We start from the raw sequence: 19,829 nt of genomic DNA, 5'->3' as shown, positions 1-19,829 counted from the left end.
CCGATGAGGACCATCAATAGCTTTGAGTGGTGGCACCTTTGGTGTGGGAGCAATCCAAGGATGATCTGAATTTTTGGAACCCCTCTCAGGTGAAAATGGGAGTCATAGAGGGAGAGAACGTTTGGATTTTTGGGAGGCTAAGCAGGCGCAGAGCCCCAGTGTTCGTGTGTCTGTGAAAGGGCTGGGAAGGGCCTGTGGGGACCCGCAATAGCTTGGAGTGGTGGCACCTTTGGTGTGGGAGCAATCCTCGGACACTCTGAATTTTGGAGGCGGTCTTGGTCGAAAATGAGTCAGAGAGGGGTAAAACGTTACAATGCTTGGGAAGCTAGACATGCGCAGAGCCCCAGTGTTCGTGTGTCTGTGAAAGGGCTGCCAAGGGCTGGTGAGGACCAGCAGTAGCTTGGAGTGGTGGCACCTTTGGTGTGGGAGCAATCCTCGGACGCTCTCACTTTTGGAGGGCATAGGCGGCAAAAATGACAGTCAGGGAGAGATCGTTTGCGTTTTTGGGACACTAGGCAGGCTAGAGCCCCATTGTTGATGTGGCTGTGAAACCAGTGCCAAGGTCTGGTGACGACCAGCAATACCTTTGAGTGGTGCCAGAATTGTTGTGGGAGCAATCCTCAGATGTTCTGAATTTCTGAGGCTGTCTCGTGCAAAGATAGAGACTCAGAGGGGGAGAGAGAAGGTTTGGATTTTTGGGATACTAGGCAGGCACAGAGCCCCAGCGTGGGTGTGTCTGTGAAAGGCCTGCCAAGGTCCTGTGAGGACCAGCAATAGCTTTGAGTGGTGGCATGTTAGGTGTGGGAGCAATCCTCGGATGTTCTGAATTTTGGAGCCCTTCTCGTGTGAAAATGAGAATAAGAGAGGGAGAGAACATTTGGATTTCTGGGACGCTAGGCAGGCACAGAGCCCCAGTGTTACTGTTTTGACAGGGCTGCCAAGGGCCTGTGAGGACCAGCATTAGCATTTAGTGGTGACACCTTTAGTGTGACAGCAATCCTCAAATGTTTTGAATTTTAGAGGCCAACTCCGGGAAAAATGAGAGGTAGAGAGGGAGGGAGCATTTGGCTTTTTGGGAAGTCAGGCAGGTGCAGAGCCCCAGTGTTGGTGTGTCTGTGAAAGGGCTGCCATTGTCCAGTGAGGACCAGCAATAGTTTTGGCATCTTTGTGTGGAAGCAATCCTCGGACATTCTGAATTTTCCAGCCGGTGTCTGGGGAACTAAAACTTGGGTTCTGTTCCTTACTAGCCTGGCAAAAATCCAAGCGATATCTCTCAATTCCCCTCTTTTTCACAGGAGCCACACTCCAAAATTGAAAACTTCCAGGTATTGCTCCCACACCAAAGGTTCCAGCTCTTAAAAACTACTGCTGCTCCTCACCTTCCCTTGGCAGTCCCTATTATTCTCTCTCTGGTGCAAAGAAGGAGCATTTAAGGAGAGAACTTTTGCTGTGGGAGCAATCCTTGGTAATTTTCAAACCTAAAGCCTAACCCTAGAGGTGAAGTGACAGGGACAATATTTGATTTTTTGGAGGAAGAGAATGTTTGTATTATTGGGAGGCTAGGCAGGCGCAGAGCCCAGGTGTTGGTGTGTCTATGAAAGGGGTTTCAAGGGCAGGTGAGGACCATCAATAGCATTTAGTGGTGACATATTTGTGTGGGAGCAGTCCTTGGATGTTCTGAATTTTGCAGTCCATCTCTGGAGAAAATGAGAGAAAACATTTGGATGTTTGCGAGGCAAGGCAGGCGCAGAGCTCCAGCATCAGGGTGTCTGTGAAAGGGCTGCCAGGGTCCAGTGAGGACAAGCAATAGTTTTGGCACCTTTGTGTGGAAGCAATCCTCAGATGTTCTGAATTTTCCAGCTGGTGTCCAGGGAAAATTAAAGGCAGAGGTGGAGAGAACATTTGTATTTTTGGGAGGCTAGGCAGGTGCAGAGCCCCAGTGCTGGTGTGTCTGTGAAAGGGCTGCTAATGTCCGGTGAGGACCAGAAGTAGCTTTGAGTGGTGGCACCTTTGTGTCAAACCAATCCTCAGACGTTCTGAATTTTAGAGGCTGTCTATGGTGAAAATGAGAGGCAGAGATGGAGAGAATGTTCAGATGTTTGGGAGGCTAGGGAAGCCCAGTGGCCCAGGGTTGTTGTGGCTGTGCTAGCACTGCCAAGGGAATTTGAGGACCAGCAATTCATTTTTGTCCTGGGAGCTTTCGTGTGGGTTCAATACCTGGACATCTTCAATGCTGAAGCTGGGCATTGTTAAACATGACAGAATCACAGAGATTGTGTTGGAAACACTGTGAGGGTAGGCAAGCTCACAAGCCCAGTGTTGGTGTGTCTCTGAAAGGGCTGCCAAGGAAAGGTGAGGACCAGAATAGCTTTTATTCTGGAACCTTCTTGGCATCCTCTGGACTGCACTGAATGAGGTCATACTTTCCCCAGAAATGTACTTTGAGGTGCTGTTGGACAATTATTATTGTCAGAGGCCATCCTAGGCTTAGCAACCATGAAATGACTGAGTTCTCAATCCTTGGGGAAGTAAGAAAGGGGGGGTCAGCAGAACCACTACCGTGGACTTCCAGAAGGCAAACTTTGGCCTGTTCAGGGCACTGGCTGAGTCCCTTGGGAGACAGTCCTGGAGGGCAAAGGAGTCTATGAAGGCTGGGCATTCCTCAAGAAGGCAGTCTTGCAGGTGCAGGCTGTCCCCAAGTGCTGCAAGAGAAACCAGCGGGGAAGACGACTGGCCTGGCTGAAGAGGGAGCTTCTGCTGACACTCAGGAAAAAAAGGAGAGTCTACCACTTTTGGAAGAAGGGGCAGGTAACACAAGAAGAGTACAGATACCTCATTAGGTCTTGCAGAGAGAAAATTAGGCAAGCAAAAGCCCAGCTAGAACTCAATCTGACCACTGCTGTAAGGGATAACAAAAAATGTTTTTACAAATACATTAACAACAAAGAGAGCAAAGGAGAATCTCCATCCTTTATTGGAAGCTGGGGGAACACTGCCACCAAGGTAGAGGAAAAGGCTGAGGTATTTAATGCCACCTTTGCATCATCCAGACCAGTTATTCCCAGGGTATTCAGCCCTCCTGAGCTGGAAGGCAGGGACGAGGAGAGGAATAAACTCCCCTTAATGTAGGACAAAGCAGTTTATGATCTGCTGTTCCACCTGGACACTCACAAGTCTATAGGGCTGGATGGGATTACCCAAGAGGGGGCTGGTGGAGGAGCTTGCCAAGCCACTCCCCATCATTTATCAGAGGTCCCAGACAACTGGAGGCTTGCAGATGTGATGCCCACCATCAGGAAGGGCCAGATGGGGGAATCTGGGAAACTACAGACCAGTCAGCCTAACCTCAGTGCCAGGGAAGATTATGGAGCAGTTCTTCAGTGCACTCACCAGGCATGTGCAGGACAACCAGGGGATCTGGCCCAGCCAGCACAGCTTCATGAAAGGCAGGTCCTGCCTGACCAACCTGATCATCTTCTATGACCAGGTGACTTGCCTAGTGGATGAGGGCAACAAAGTCTGGAGAGCAGGTCTTGTGGGGAGCAGCTGAGGGAACTGGGGTTGTTTAGTCTGGAGAGAGGAGGCTAAGGGGAGACCTCATCACGCTCTACAACTCCCTGAAAGGAGGCTGTTGGTCTCTTCTCTCAAGTAACTAGCGATAGGATGACAGGAGATGGCCTTAAGTTGCATCAGGGGAGGCTTAGATTGGATATTAGGAAAAAATACCTGTGCTTGACCACTCTTCCAGTAAAGAACAGGTTGCCCAGAGAGGTGGTAGAGCCACTATCCCTGGAGGTGTTAAAAAAAAATGTAGATGTGGCACTTTGGGACAATGTTTAGGAGGCATGGTGGTGTTAGGTTGACGGTTGGACATGATCCTAGAGGTCTTTTCCAACCTTAATTATTCAATGAGAAAGGCTGGTGTACCATATGCTTTTCAACACAGGTTGGCGCTGGCTCCAACACTTATTTTGAGGGTGTGTGCACACATACAATAGCTCAGTGTGTTGAGGATGTGGCTTTCATTTAGCATAACCATGCTGAAGTTGGCAATTACTTATGGGTTTTGAGGTTAGAGCATCAATTAGGAATTGGTGGCTGAATAAAAATTCCAAACAAGAATTTTTTGAGTTGGGAAATGTAACTAAAATTTCAAAGAGGCTCAGGTAAGAAAGCACAAGTTCATGCTTTGTTTCCACTTTCACCTTAAGTGGTCTAACTCCCAGCCTTTTTGATTATGAGGTAACAGCAAAAACCAAGAGTTTTTCCTCTCATCCCTCTTTGCAGGAGCCTGCAACTAATTCCTTCAAATGCAGATTTCACCATGACAATGGGAATGCAGTACACAGGTTTTCCAGACGCAAAGATTGGCCTACAATGCCTGCAACTACACAGAGTCACTTTACTAAAAGTGTACAGCATTTATACATCTGCTCTGGAAAACCATGTAAGGATCCTCTTTCTACCAGCAGCTAAAAGAAAAATATGCTTCCAGAGATCTAGATTGCCATATCTGTGGAAGAGTTTAAAAAAAAAATTCACCAACCGCTAAGTCAAGCTGGAGAAGTGCTACCTAATTAAACAGGAAATAATTGCTACTGTCTCTGTGACAACAGTAGGATATCAGATCAAAATGCTATATAACAAAACTGCCACCCACTAGAAATAAAAGATAGAAAAATCCAGGTTGTTTTGTTATTGCATTATAGAAAAATTAATTACACAAAATGCCTTCCAACTGGAAAGACCTTATTATTCTGAAATAGAGAAGGAAAGAGCAATGGAGTGGGGCAGTACTCATATGGGCTCTATTTGGGAAACATCAGCCAAGCAAAAGATGTGCATGATGTGTGTGTGAAAAGGAGGTAAAAGAAAAGGAGGAGGAAGGCTAATATTTAGCACTGTCCCTAATATATGCCACAAGAGCAGATTCATGAGGAGAGTTCTGTGCAGCTGAGTCAGTATAGACATAAAATCTAAGGTCCAAGGAGGTAAATCTCTTGCCAAGTTTATATTTGTCCTTCAAATGGAAGCTGGTATTATAAAGCATAATGCTGCAACAAAAAGTAGACCAAAAGGCAAAGTCTAAGACAGTAACAGCAGGGTGCTTCTGTTTTTTACTACTTCCTATGCAAATTGTTGAACAAAATGCAAACAAGCTATTTTTAAACAAGTTGCTCCTTCACAGGATAACTGGTCCCAGGCAGAGACAGGCTTCCTGACCCAGATTAGCCCCACTTCTCAGGAAGATGTGCCTCAACAGCTTCCCAACCTTGTAACCAGCAATCTTATCACCGGTAATCCAAAGAATACAGATACACAGGTATCTGTTGCTTTAATAAATGGTACTATTCATTAATCTAGCTGTGATCATTCCAGTCGAACGCTACCGGCCAGGGCATCTGGCAAATTAGTTACTAACAACACATACTCTGAGTCGTTACTTCTACAACCCTTAAACCGTTGACCAAGTGTTAGATTAAGACTCGATTTAGCTGCACCTAGACTCCTCTCTGAGGAGGAGTTTAGAAAGCAAGGGGGTCCTGTCTGAATCTTGTGACTCAAGGGTGGGGTCTCTCCCCAGCCACTCCTCAGACTCCTACCATTAATGCAACACAAGGTGAGTGGCAAAGCAGCCAGAGGGAATCATCCCTCTTGGGCAACAGTGAGCTGTTACATCAGTTCAGCCCATCCTATGAAGTCACAACTGTAATTAAACCCAAACACCATCTCTCTTTCAGACCCTCACTGAAACAGTGTTAGGTCCAGTGTTTATGTCCCTGGGATACATTAAAAACTACATAACTCAGATGAAGCTTAATCTCCTACAACAAACTTGCACTGGTGCTTGTCAGAAGAGGCACATTATTGTTGACTATGCATATTAGAGAGCTAATGGCATGAACAAGTTACCCATTACCTTTGTTGCGATGCATTCATTACTGTCTTCTCCAAGGCCTCTTTGAAAGTTTTAAAGCCAAAAATCTGTACTTGTGGTGCACTAGCACATTTCCAGGTACAAGCTAAACAGCAGGACTCATAGCATCAGGATCACATCAGTCTGACCCATATCCTCTTTCCCTCAAATCTCCATAGTTCAGCCGCACCACAGGCTCTTACTTCAAGTTCCAAGATCTCCAGATCTTAGAGGTCTGAAGAGACTTAGAGAGGCTTTGCCATGGAAAGCACATGCATGAAGCGATGCTTCCAACAGGCTACACACAACAAACTTCAAATAAAGGAAAATAAAAAAAGAAAAGCCCAAAACAACCCAGATACACTACTAATTGTTACAACCATACTAGTCATGGCAGAGGAACACAATGCACAAGTCAATCCCAGCTTGCCAAACTGCAAATGCCTGTCCAAAACAGTACCTGAAAGCAATGTGCAGTCATTCTCTTCAAAAAGTACTTCCCTGTCAGCTCAGCAGCCACAGGAAAGCTTTGAATTAGACTATTTCCCCTGCACAAATACTTTTTGCATAGACTAGAACTGCTAAGACCTCTCCCTTTTCAGGAGGATTTTTCCATGTGGTTCTTTGCAGGCAGAAGTCACTTTTAATTGTTCACTAGCAAGTTTTTCTGTCTTCCACATATTGTGCCCTTGGAGTGATGTTATCAAGTGAGGAAAAGCATTATTTTTGACAGAAATAAGTCTCTTCAGCCTAAAAAGCTAAAGCACGCCCGTTAGACACATGCAAACACTGCAAAGAATTAATACAGAAAATAGTTCTCCAGTCCAAGAGATCTCAATAGCAACATTTCAAACTCATCAGAAATGAGCTTTAAAATAAAATGCAAGACTGCACTATACATGGTAAAGCATACATCCAGCCCTCAAAAAGAGTTGGAGACTTCTTCAAACAAGATGTGCTTCCTAAAATAAATACTGCTGAACATGAAAATCCATTTACATTTATGATTACATTTATTTTTGCAGTTCTGCAAACAAAGACTTTCTCTCCCAAAGAAACTCCTCCTGATACTGAGAGGCTTTGCCTAAACAAAGATTTAATGTCTCATTACAATATTTTACAGTAAAACATCTGAAACACTTGTAGGACTCTCCATGCTCTCCTAAAAACTGAAGGGAGAAAAGCAACGCTTTAGGATATCCAAAGAGAGTGAGGTGAGCTAACAAAAGGCACAGGATTCATCTGGATCAGCAGGGCTCACTACCATGCTGCTTTTCAAGCATATCAGGATTCATGTTCACTTAGGCACAGTGCAAGAATGCTAGTGCTAGGAATCAGTAACTACCTTCCTGTATTTGTGTATGAAAGCATCAGTCTTTCCAAGACTAACTGCATAGACACCATTTGGCCTCAGAGACCTAAAAGGAGTCCATCTGCTGCTAAGAAAGGATTCTTCAACACCATTCACCAAGGAGGAAGAATTTCCATCAACATTCAGGGCTTTTGCAGTGGCGGTTTCACTTCTGCCATCAGAAATGGCATTAGGCGAGTAATTTTCAGCACACTTGGTAATGCCATCCATGCACTTATGGAGATCTTGGCTCAGCAGCAATACAATAGTGCCTCCAACACGAAGTACTCTGGCAATTGCAAAAAATATAAAGGTTAGGTGTTCATCCTACCTGGCAATCTTTTGTCTATGCAGAACTCAACACTTCTGATGCTTCAGATGTTTCATTCTATAGAACACCTAAGCACGTTAAGAGTCATGGCTCAAATAGTAAACTACATCTCCAAATGGAATTTAAATTCCTTATCTTCATAACTCTTCCTAAATGGAAGAATTGGGCCGTATGCTGACTCCCAGACATTTCCAACCTCAGGAGTTCTTTCCATTGGGTTAGCAGGGAAAATGAACTCAGTTTTTTCACTCTTAGTATTCTTCCAAGGATCGAGGGCAGTAACACCTTCAAAGCCCCTTTTTTGGGTCGCATGAGCCTCCACCACTCTGCAAAGGAACAGATTCACAGGGCTGGAAGAGCTTCTCAGGTTGGTAAGGCAATCCTGAAGCTGGCCTTTCTCTTCGGAAACTTTAAAAGGTCTGTCCTTTCAGTGTTCTACTGATCCTTAATGGCTTTCAAACTCAGGAAACAGAGGGAAGTAACCACTGTTTTCAATCCATTTTTATTGGTACATGAGCAAACATTACACTTGGCTTTGAAAGAAGGAAAGAAAAGGACTATCCTGGCTCTGTTCACAGCAAGTGGATTGAACAGTCTAACTGCTAGAGCTCTCATGGTAATGGTCCCTTCCTCACTGCCACCTTCCCAAGGAAATATTTTGCTTAGGATGGCCCAACTGAGCAAATGAGACCAGAAGACAAGCATAGACAGAAGGAGGGACGGTCAGTGTAAGCTGATATAAGATTGCCCTGCCATTCTGCGAAGCTACCTCACCTTCCTCACCACTCTCCCACCACATTCCTGCATTGTGTGAGCAAGAGGAACACCCATTAAAGACCAATCATATAGAAAGGGCTTGTTCTCAGCCAAGAAAAGAAACAAAGGAGCAGGTGGTTTGAACTGCCCATTAGAAGCAGCCCACTATTAGCTTCGTTCAACTACCACAAAACGACAGGGTGAGAGATGATAGCTATCTGGTCTGCTTTTAGATGTCTCCTACCTGGATATTCCAGTATATGCTAACAGAAAGGAAAATGCACAGTACCATTTTCTGGTCTGAGATCCTTCCTGCCAAGGCAGGCCGGTAAAAGTTTCACTGTGAACTCAAAAGCAAAGCCTATGATTTTATACAAGCAGACCTAATCAAGAAAGGATTATTGCTTTATTTGCCTGACCGTGCTTTAAGTTTGTCTATATCATCCTCTCCTCTTTCTCCTTTCTGCCTTGTAAAGAACATTTATGAGTGTGGCTGACACAACAAGCTCACTCCTTGTCAGCTTGCACTACCGTCACCACATCCACAGCTTGCAAGCCACAACAGCCTTTAACAGACAAGCAAAGGACTCAGACTTTCACAGTCTGCACAAGATCAGATTACAGAGCTGAAGAGTGTTTGGAATAAAGCAAACCTGAAGCTGACTAAACACTTAGGATCGCAAACCATCATGGCATGTACACCAAACCCTGAGCATGTCAAAGGCCACACGTACCTCTCCATTTCCTGGAGAATATCTGGTAGGAGCTGTATGTCTTTTGTGATCTTGAACTTCTTTCCAAATGGAATATCCGAAATCACAGCATCAAAGCTTTCTGAAGGCAACGGCAATGCTGCAGAATAAAGGCAGGTCTTTACATCTGACTATCTGAAAAATTAACGGCAGCTATACCCCCATTCACCTTACAAAACTGTCTGCCAGCTCTTTCAAGGGTTATGCACCCAGACTCATAGCTCCTTCTGTACTTATCCTCACAAATGGCACTACAAGGCCACTAACCCAATGCAGACTGAGAAGACACAAATACATGAGAGCATGGTTTATCTTACAGATTCCCTGTTACTGGTGATGTGTTTGCTCCAATAGCACGACTCTGAACGGGGGACTGCAAGATTCCAAACTAACTGCTGCTAAGCTTGCAACCACTTTATGTAGCGCAGATGTTGAGTCGCACACATATGAATGGCAAAGAACCACGTGTTAAACTCCCCTCCATCCTTTTCTCCTCTGTAGAATCTGATTACAGCCACAATCACTTGGATTCTCTCAGTGCTAGTGTCTTTGAAGTATCTCCCCAGAGTTTCTGCATCCTGGAAACAGTCAGTTTTCTTGACCACAAGGCAGCACCGCACCCTTGTGGTGATGAAGGCTGGCCATGTACCAAGCTGTGCTGACCAGAGGGTAGCCAGCATGTGAAAGGATGAAACTATGGGTTCTCCATCCCTCAGGATACTCAAAACTCGACTGGACAAGGCCCTGAGCAACCTGACCCAGCTTTGAGGTTAGCCCCACTCCCAGAAGATGACAGGACTAAAGACCTCTTAGCGGTGCCTTCTCACCTAAACCTTGCTGTGATTCTATGCCAGCCTTTCTAGAACTTGCTGGAGATGGTTCTTGGGCCATCCTTGAAGCAATGTTTGCAGCACAACAATTTTATCTACAAATGGGAGGACAAGTTACCTACAGTCCTCCTCAAAACATGCAGAAATAACAGCTTCTGACCAGTGATGAAGACACCAATTACTTGTTCAGTATTAGAAGAGCCTGACATCAAAGTACCTTCCATTATCCTAGAAGCCAAGCCCAGACACAGCTTTTAAGTAAGAAATAAAGCTATATATATTCTTATAAAAAATAAATAATAATTTTCAACATGCTGGTAAGAAATAAATATTGCCAGGTAAAAAAATATGCATATTTTATCAACCATGCACAGGAAAAAACAGCCAGCTTTTGTCTGTCATTAATTTCATAAAGGACTAACTTAGACTCAGGCTTCAAGGTCCAGAGTAAGTCATAAAATTACCTTCTCCCCAGACTAGCTCATGAACAAATTCCAGGAGAAAGGCATTCATCATTTAAAATACTCTTACTGCAAAACATCAACAATTCAACACTGAGCTTAATGAGCCCCCACTATTACTCACTTGGTACATTTAAGCTACAATTGACATTTTATCTGGATTTGTCCCTGCTGTCTGTTCCTATTAGGCACACGAAACTCTCACATAGTATGTACTCTTTGTGGTATTCACATATTTACCATTAAGTTGGACAACTACTGCCCATGTCTGACAATTATTATTTTCACTGTCTTCTGCTGAGTCCGGGGGTGTGGAGGGGACAACAAATAATTATCCATTTGCTAGCACTACAAAGTCATTACTCAACTATTCATTGAGCGTTTGCTCTACTACACAACACCACAAGAGAACTTACATTACCTGTATAATCCCAGAACAGCAAAAAACTTCAAACATGTCTCACTTAGAAAGCCTACACACATACCTTTTGCAGAAGCTTTAAGTAACTCAATCTTATCCATCAAGCCTGCAGTCCTAATATTCACATCTGCACCCTCTAACTGTGAATCACTTATATCAGCACCCCAGTAACAGGCTTCCTGTCCAGAGAAAAAGAGAAAAGTCATTTTGCTGACAACCAGGTGTATTTATTTTATAAACCCTTCATAGAACTGCCTCCTTGCACAGCTCTTTCAAGACAAACACCTTACTGGGAGATCTCATACCATTACCCAGAGCAATACACAGGCCCAGACGACAGACGAATGGGGGAAGTATGTTCTATTTTCACACCTTTCACGTTCAGGTCTGCTCAAGACACTTGTAACTTACAGAAGTATTCAGGCTGTGTCCTAACAGCAAGATCCCAACAGCCACGCTGCCTCTAATACTGGTAAGTGATGTACTGTCCCATTAACATCTCCACTCCCAGGATAAGGCCAGGCCGTTTTAAAAGTCCATAGTTGCCTCACACAAACGCTGTGGAATAACTACAGGGCTCCCAGCACCTACCTGCATAAGTATGTAGGACTGTCTTACATTCCTATGGAGGAACGTTTGTACTAAAACAGTTTTAACAACTGCCTAGAAAGATCAGTTTGGTTCCAGCTTTCCAGTAATGGACTTTGGTGTAACTGTGGGACAGACTTCCCTTGATGGAACTACAAGCTGTCTTGCTACTTACGGGCCACTCTTTGGCAGCTTCCAGCAGTATCGTTCCTAGCCCACACATGGGATCCAGCACAAAGGCACCTGCCTACAAAAATAAAGGGTTTAGTGCATCCCAAGCAAGAGTACTCTCCCAGGACAAAGCTTAGTCAGGGATGCACAGATCACCTACATACTCTCACTGAATCCAGTGTAGGTAACAACAATCGCTGGTTTACCAGGCCAAACTTGCTTGTAAGAGAGTACAGTAAAAAGCACTAATAGGCTAAAGACAATGCATCAATGCATCCAGCCTTGAGGTGACATTTAGGGGAAAAAATTCTGAGTGGGCTGCAGAAGGATATCGGTACCAAATTATTCTGTGGAAAACACACTTGCTTCTGTTTTCCCTTGGGAGAACCCCAAACAAGGTTTGAAGCCTGGACAATGACAAAATCTTGGCATTTAAGCATACATCCAATACAAGGAATTACATTGCTGCTGAGAAGGACCTGGGATTACACCAGATATCTGGTTGAACAGCAGGTGACAGCACACCCTGATCACAGATAAGGCAAACCCTGTCCACATGCATTAGAGGGTAGGGCATTAAAATCACCCACTTCTTCAAAGCTTCCAGCTCCAGCTCTGACAAGCAGCAACCTCCCCTTCATTTGGGACCCTGCATCTTTGCCATGAACATTCACTTACACTGATTTCAGCCAGAGATGCCATGGCCCATGCAACTGTTGACCGCAGCCCTGCTCTTTTAATGTAGTCTCTGTTTGCCAATGGAAGCCTGCAGACAGCAAAAAAAAAAAAAAAAAAAAAAAAATCAACGTAAGACACTAGTACAACAACCCAGAAAAGCCCATGTAATATGAAAGAACAAATGAACTGGACAGATCTGCAGACAGACAGATAGAAACCATGGTCTGCTTTTATCCATAACTCTCTGCAAAGTCTGGCCTACATGCTCAGATAAGTTTCAGACAAACCACAAGACTAATGGGATAGTCCAGTGAATATTAAACCAGAAGATAAATACTCACAGTGGACAGCAAGACCTGATACTTCCAATACAAACACATGAGGAGACGAATGCCTACCTGAAAAGGGGAATCCCCACCACGGAGTGAACATCATTAAGATGTACAAAGATCTGAAAGACAAAAAAAAATATTAGAAACCCTCAACATGACACAACAATAGCTTTAACTCATTTAAACTAGTCACAGATCTTTCTACGAACTTCTGATCATAGTTTTTAAGAACAAAAAAATACATGGTTTAGACAATTAAGATTAATCACACTATGTAATCTGAATGCCACTTTAAAGAGGATTTAATATTTAAGCAAGCTGTGAGGGTAATTTTGTCAGCCAGGAATCCATCAGCAAGCACTTGAATCTTCAAGGGAACCAATTTTTGTAACATTGAATGGATTATTGAATTAATTATAAAGCCATTTACTCCAAGCAGAAGGTTATTCACCATATACTAGCACGCAGCTGTTCACAATTTTTTTTTCTTAAAAAAAAAAAAAAGGTGCCACAAAGGGGCGTTTCAGATGGAAGGCGAATGTAGGTAATCCTTCCAAAAACACAGGCAACTCAAATAAATTCTCCTGTCCCATAGAGAGCATCACAAATGAAGACTGAGCTCCCCAACAGGTCTTGCATGACTGCAGTCCCTCCCCAGGAAGCCCAAAGAGAAACATGATGCTTTTGAAATATCCCAGTCCTCAGCACTTGAATGGTTTCAGAGCAAAAATCTGGCCAAGAACAAGAGCCTCACTTGAGGCTCAAAGCTGCCACACCTCATGCACATCCTGGCAAAACCAGAGCCAGTAGATGAACTCAAGAGCTTTTACAGAAGACCCCAGACCTCCCAGCATCAGTGCTGAGAGCAGCTTCCATACACCAAGCACAGGGATGGAAAAAGAGCTTGTCGAGAGCAATAAATCCTCTCCAAGGTCTCCTGACAGTTTGCACTATGGAGGGTGTCTTAAGCAAGCTGCTTGTCAGGGACAGGGTCTAGGAAGAGGCTCTTCCATAAATGGCATTCTCGAGTTGAGTTCCTCAAGAACACAACTTTGCTGCTTTTCCCCTAGAGAGGCTAAACTAGCTGCCCAACGGCTCAGGTGATCTCCATTTTCAACACAGTCAGAGTCCAGCAGTTTGTAAGCATGCTGGATCCTGAGACATTGCCTGTATGAATCCTTTCCCTCATGTACAGGCCCATGCTGGCTGTTGTGGTATTTAAGTGCTTTGGAAGGCACACACAGTGGCTACCAAAAAGCTTTGCTCAGTGCTACCAGATGACTTCCGGTTAAATTCAGCAGCAGAAAGACAAACAGGGAGAAGCCATGGTCCTGAATGCAAAGCGAGTGGAGAAAAAACAAAAGATATCAGGGATAATTCCGGAAGCAGCAACAGGCCTTCTGGCAGACAAGCACCACTACCTCTAGATCTGGGTTCCGCAGATCAGTCTGCCACCCACACTGCTTCATGAGCGCTATGCCAATGGCTCTTCCGATCTCCTGCAAGGGGGAAGAACAGTCACAGGCAGTAAAAATAACAGAATTAAGAAAACTACAGATCACAGCCTTGACTGCAAAATCCTTAGAAATATCTGGGAAAAGAAAGCCTCTCTCTATCCTTAGGAGAACAATTCATACAAAGACCAGAAGAGGCACAGCAGGGCACAGCAAGCAAGCAAGGGGCAGAACAAACACACCGCAGGACAAAATTATTATCGCTCAGCTGGAGTGCAGGAGGCAGAAGTTCGAGTTCTGCCCAAGTTACAACAAAAGTTGTCATCATTTTAGAACTATATATCATACCCACAAAATATTTCTGACAGTTGTAAACTAGAATGCACAAATGCAACTCACAATTTTAATGCTTTTATGGCATCTAGAAAGCTCTGACTAGTTTCAGAGCATGACAGTTCAAACACACGGCACAAATTTGGCAGGCTCATGTGTCCCACCTTCCCAATGTACTGGCTTTAGCAGGAAAAAAAATCTAATTAAATTGCTGTTATCTTCAAGTAAAATAAATCTACATAAATTGCAGCTATACAAGGCTTGGTTTTTATTTTTTTTGTTCTCCTCACAGTAGAAAGGTATTATAGATGAGAAGCGTGCTGGATGGAAGGGGCCCCTGGAGGTCTCTACCCCACCACTCTCTCCCAAGGACCAAGATCCACCTCCCTGGACACCTCCCAGGGCTGCACCACCCTCCTGGGGAACAAGTTCCTCCCAATGCCCAACCAGAGCCCGCCAAAGCTGCAAATTCTGGTTTTGCACCTTCTTTTACCTTGCCTGCCACAACTGAGAGGAGTCTGGCTCCATTGTCCTTGCAACAGCCCTTTAAGTAGCTGTAAACTACTATCAGATCACTCCTCAGACTCCACAAGCCCAGCTACCTCAACCTCTTACCTTTACTTATCCTCAATAAAAGTCATTTATTAGAAAAATATTCAGGGTAATAATGCCCAGAAGTTAACAACAGCCCTTCTATTCCCACTTGTTTAAGGTAAATGCAGATTAAGGGCTTTTTTGAGAAACACAGAAAAAGGTTAGATCAGTTTGTTATCTTAAAACATACAACACACAACTGAAATGACAAATAAACTACACATCTCCCTTTACCTGTCCTAAATTCTTTTAAAACATAGTTTAGCATACCTCTGAAGTAAGTATTTTGGCAATCGCTCCACTACAACGACAAGAAACTCTGAAACGGTAGGTAAGCTGCTCATTCATAATAGGTTTCTCTCCACTAATTTTGGAAGGGTCTTCTAATGAAATCTTGCTTTCAGTCCGGCAGCCCTGAAGGCTCCCTCTCCCTAGTACCACACACCTCTCTCCAGCTTCCACTTGACATTCCTCAGACACAGTTGCTCTCACTTGTTCTGTTTTCTGCCTTTTAGTTGCAGTATTTGTCTCTTCTTCTGACCTTCTCTTCAGAGGCAATCGGTTTTCTTGAGAGACATCATCTTTTTTCCCCTCACACCTGTGAAAGTTTCTCCAAATAGAGATAACATCCAGCCAATACTTTGGCTCCTCAATGACAAAGCTTTTAATCTCATGCAGCATTTTCCCTGAAAGGAAAAGCAGTTTCAGGTTAAGTAGTTCTTTCTCAGCATTTGATTCTCCTATGGATTGAGAACAGCTGTTGACAGAGACTGTGCTCAGATTTCATCAATGTGTGAATTCAGGAACCACACCAGCAGCCACCATCACAGCTGAGCTCTCAACACCCACATACGCCACCAGCAAAGACCCAGGTATCCCTCTGATTACAAGCTCTGCAGAACCAAGATTAAATCATGCAGGGGTGGAATTCTGCAGAAGAATTCATCGGCTCTAGAAAACCAGACCCCCTCTGAGAGTCATTCTCAGGGTTGGAAGGCCAGCCTACCATGCCATCCTCCCCAGAAAGTACTTTGTCCAGCATTAGAGATGTAGGACACTTTCCAGGACCGACAGACAGACATGAACATGAATCACTTTGATTCAGCTCAGAATAAAAGCCACAAGTTCATTCTTTTAGAAGTGAAATCTTCCCTTACTATTCATCAACTTCCCTTCAATCCTGCAAAGTGTCTGACACATGACTAAACTTAGACCTGTGGGTAGTCCTCTTGAGCTGGCTATGACAAGAGAGACACAAGGAGTACAGAGGCCAATTCTTGAAAACCTTGAAGCTGGGGGGGGAGAGAGGGGAAAGTATTTCTATTTCTCGTTTGGAATCATGGTTAAATTTGGCCCTCAAAGCTGAAGGCCACCTATGATCTCTGAAATCAAATCCCACTAGCATGCAGATATCCATCTATCTTACTTGAAATTCTGATTCCATCACTGACAGAGAAGTCAGTAGCTGAGATTTACAAGAAATCTGTGTACTGAACAGTTAAGTGACACAAGACAGGCATTTAGATCCACTTTGCCTACAGGAAAATGACTCATCATTAAAATGCATACAAGGGATGCAGAACTGGACTTCAGCTTCATTAACTTTTTTTGATGTGGGGGGTGGTGTTACACATACATACATATGTACAGCACCAGCAGAACACAAATCAATATATCTATTTGAAACATTTCCAAAGCCATTTTCTGCACAAAAAAAACCCCACAACATTAGAAACATACCTGGGTGAAGAATACTTAAGAATTTATTAGTGTCAATAAATAAAGTAAATCAAATACTAATTCTATAAACAGGAATTGAACTGAGGCTTCACGCTATTGAGCACACACCCTGCGAGCAACCCAGAGATGACCCGAGAGAAGGAGTCAGTGCCATACCTTTATTTCTAGAAGCTGCAAGGGGGGTGTGTTTCTTAAGCAGCAAAAACAGTCGCTCTCCAGACCTGAGTTTCCTCATCTCGCCCGGCTCTGCCTCTGTGCTGAAGAAGACCTTTCCTGAGATGCAGTCCACCTCAGGGGAAAACCAGAAACCAAATCAAACCGGGAAGGTATTTGGGGCGAGCACTGTCAGCAGCCCCGCAGCCCCTCACATCCGCTCGCCCCTTCGCAGGCAGGACGGCGGCGCAGACCCCAGCTCACCGGGGGTGGCGAAGGGGCACGGCCTGACGGCGTGGCAGGTGTCCCTGCCCACGGCTGTCTTTAGAGGTCCCTTTCGAGCCACAGCAAACCCGTGGGGCCCCCCCGCAGATGGCGGCACAGCCCATGGGACGGCCGCCCAGCTCCGGGGCGCGAAGCGAACAAGGCCGCGTTCCCCGCCGATCCGAACCGGACCGCCCCGCCCCAGGTGGACACCGGCGCCGGCTCCCCCCTCACCTCTGTGGCGCCGAGCCGCCCCCGCACCTCCCGCGCGAGGAAGAGCTCCAGCCCGCGGCCCGCCGTGCAAAAATACCGCCTGACCGCCGCCGCCATCTTGGCGCGCCCCGCCGCTCTCAGCGCAGTGAGCCCGCCCTGGGAGCGGGCCGGACCGGGGCGTGGGTCCCGGAGAAAGGTACTCAAAAAGCACCTGGTCCAGAGTATATTTGCACCTCCCACCGCGATAGTGCTTCATCACTAAATATGTTTATCACCGCGACGGGAGGTAACCACAGTGCAGGCAGTGAGAGGAATTACTGCAGCGCAGCTCTCGCTCTTCAGTTTCAGCAGAAGAGCACAGCACAGCTCCTGAGGGGGCTTACGGGGAGAGGATTGCTGTGGCACAAAAGCGGTGTCTGCACCCACACCATTTGGGCGAGAGATCTGTAGACCCCACCGTGAATGATTCAGCATGCACTGCCCCCGGGGAAACACCACGAGGTGCTGGCTGGGAGCCAGCAGTTCCCCCTCACAGGCAACGGTCTCTACTGCAGGCTGTGCAGGAGCTTTTATTCTCCAGACTACTCTGTTGTATGGAGCAATGGTCTCATCCTCCCTTCCCACTTATTTACAGGGGACAGAGCCAGAGCATAACACAGTAACACAGGTCTCATGAGTCATGTAAAGTCCAGTCTCTAGGTGAACCCAAAGGAAACACTACAACAGTAGGAAAACTTAAATTCTGTCTCACCTAACACAGCTCACACATCTTTGGATTAATTACAATACTGTAGCAGTCCCTTGGGTGGAGCAAAGCCTCCTGTGCTCCAGACCATGCTGGTCTTCAACAAGCGCTCAAAAGCCAGAGGTGGCAGGATCCAAACCAGCCAGAAGTAACAGATTTCAAGAGAAAATTCAGACTTAAAAAGTCACTTAAAAAGCTTCCCCCAATAAGCTTTTTCTTTCTGTGTAGATGGACTCTTGGACGCCCCTGAAACAGCAAACACCAGCCAAGAACACTGCAGCACAAGCCCAACGATGGGGTGTAAGACCAATGAGGAATGGGAGTCCAAAGTGGTTATGGCCAACAGCTTCTGGAAGCAGCCACCAATTTAGGTTTTTTGAATTGCAACGCTCTCAGCACATCTTTGTCCGAAGATGGTTACCCAAACATAAACTTGGTGGAAAACAGAGATCCCCTCAACAAAGCCACTATCTTTCACATGCATCAAAGCAAAAATAGTGAGAAATGAGCCAGTTAACAGCTAGGGGAAAGCTGAAGAGGTAGTTTTGGAGGAACCAGAGGCACTAAACAACCTATACCGTGCTGCCACAAAAAACAGCAACAGCTGCCTTTCACCAGGCAACATGCTTACCTTAGTGACCTGCTAATGCCACGCAGAACAGCTGCCAAGGCAGTCAGGCTACCTAGTGGTCTCTGCAGAAGTCCAGCATTTCCAAGGAGCCTTCACCCCAGCTGGGCATCGGTGCAGAGCAGCTGGGTGCTTGTGTGAGGGTACAGGGATAGAACAATTTCACAAAATTACCTAAAATCCTCTTTGGCAGCACCACAGTTTCCCTCAAAGAGCTGTACATGCAACTAGGTGTGTCTCTCTTTCAGGAATCATTTCTTCCCTCTTAGATGAAGTCTCATAAAGCTTACCCCTGGCCATTTCAGCATAAAGCTTACCAGCAGCTGACAGACACCCACAGAGCAATACAAGTGCTCCTGTCTTTGCTCCTCACCACAGCATTTCCTGACATGATTTGGTTTTTGGCAGGCTATCAGTTGAGCATACCCCAACCAGTTGTACAACCCTCCTCTTTGGTTCCTTATATCCCTGCTGCATTGCTCTGTGGCTGTGGCAAAACAACCGCTGCATGTGGCCAAGCTGCAAGCTCAGCTCTAAGAAAGTGACACAGTGAAAGAGCTTGTTAAAGCCTAGTCAGGTTTGAAGCAAGTTGCTGACAACTTACCCACAAATAAGGGAGTCAGGAAGAATACATTAAAACTGTAATGCTGCTCAAAACTGTCTTGTAAAATCATCACCACAGTGGGTGTACTTATTTCCCCACCCTGCAAACAGAATAGGCAAATGCTATTCTCTGAGCATCTGAAGGCTGGGAAACAAATTTTTACGGCTGCCACAGCCTTCTCAGAATCACACTGTGATTAGTCCAAGAGGGTGCTTCAGACAGCACAACTTTTAAACCACCTTCACACAAAACAGCTGTCACGTTCAACATCTCTGTGGATGCACTGCCCAGCATTTGTGAGCAGTGACACTTATAACTCTGGTAGAGGTTGTATATCGGTTGGCAGAGCCCTCAAGACCTGACAAAAGCACCCCAAATGGGTATACAAATGAGGAACAAAAATTAAGAATTATTTACATAGGTAAGGATTGTGGCCTTGCTGTATGAGATCACAGTCACAGGTTCCTGATGTCAAGAATCAGGTTCAGTACCCCCTCCCTCCCAAAAACACAG

General features: G+C 45.2%; 1 protein-coding gene across 3 annotated transcripts; it reads right to left on the bottom strand.

The window, feature by feature from the left end:
- Nucleotides 1-2,870: 2,870 nt before the first annotated feature.
- Nucleotides 2,871-17,835, bottom strand: LOC104047350 (THUMP domain-containing protein 2). Of its 3 annotated transcripts, none has more exons than XM_064446726.1 (10): nt 17,361-17,812; nt 16,866-16,998; nt 15,240-15,655; nt 14,010-14,087; nt 12,655-12,707; nt 12,257-12,344; nt 11,583-11,654; nt 10,884-10,998; nt 9,090-9,207; nt 2,881-7,557 (listed from the first exon to the last, which is right to left on the bottom strand). In XM_064446726.1, the coding sequence occupies exons 1-10, from the start codon at nt 17,454-17,456 to the stop codon at nt 7,245-7,247; spliced, it is 1,482 nt and encodes a 493-aa protein (XP_064302796.1). In that variant the 5' UTR covers nt 17,457-17,812; the 3' UTR covers nt 2,881-7,244. The 3 variants fall into 3 exon arrangements, with proteins under 3 accessions (XP_064302797.1, XP_064302796.1, XP_064302798.1); XM_064446728.1 differs by lacking the exon at nt 2,881-7,557 and adding an exon at nt 7,573-7,925 and having other exon boundaries at nt 17,361-17,835; XM_064446727.1 differs by lacking the exon at nt 14,010-14,087 and having other exon boundaries at nt 2,871-7,557; nt 17,361-17,819.
- Between the last annotated feature and the right edge of the window lie 1,994 nt (nt 17,836-19,829).

Source organism: Phalacrocorax carbo, chromosome 3 (assembly GCF_963921805.1).
Source record: "Phalacrocorax carbo chromosome 3, bPhaCar2.1, whole genome shotgun sequence".
NCBI lineage: Eukaryota > Metazoa > Chordata > Aves > Suliformes > Phalacrocoracidae > Phalacrocorax > Phalacrocorax carbo.
This window is presented reverse-complemented; position numbering and strand designations above follow the sequence as displayed.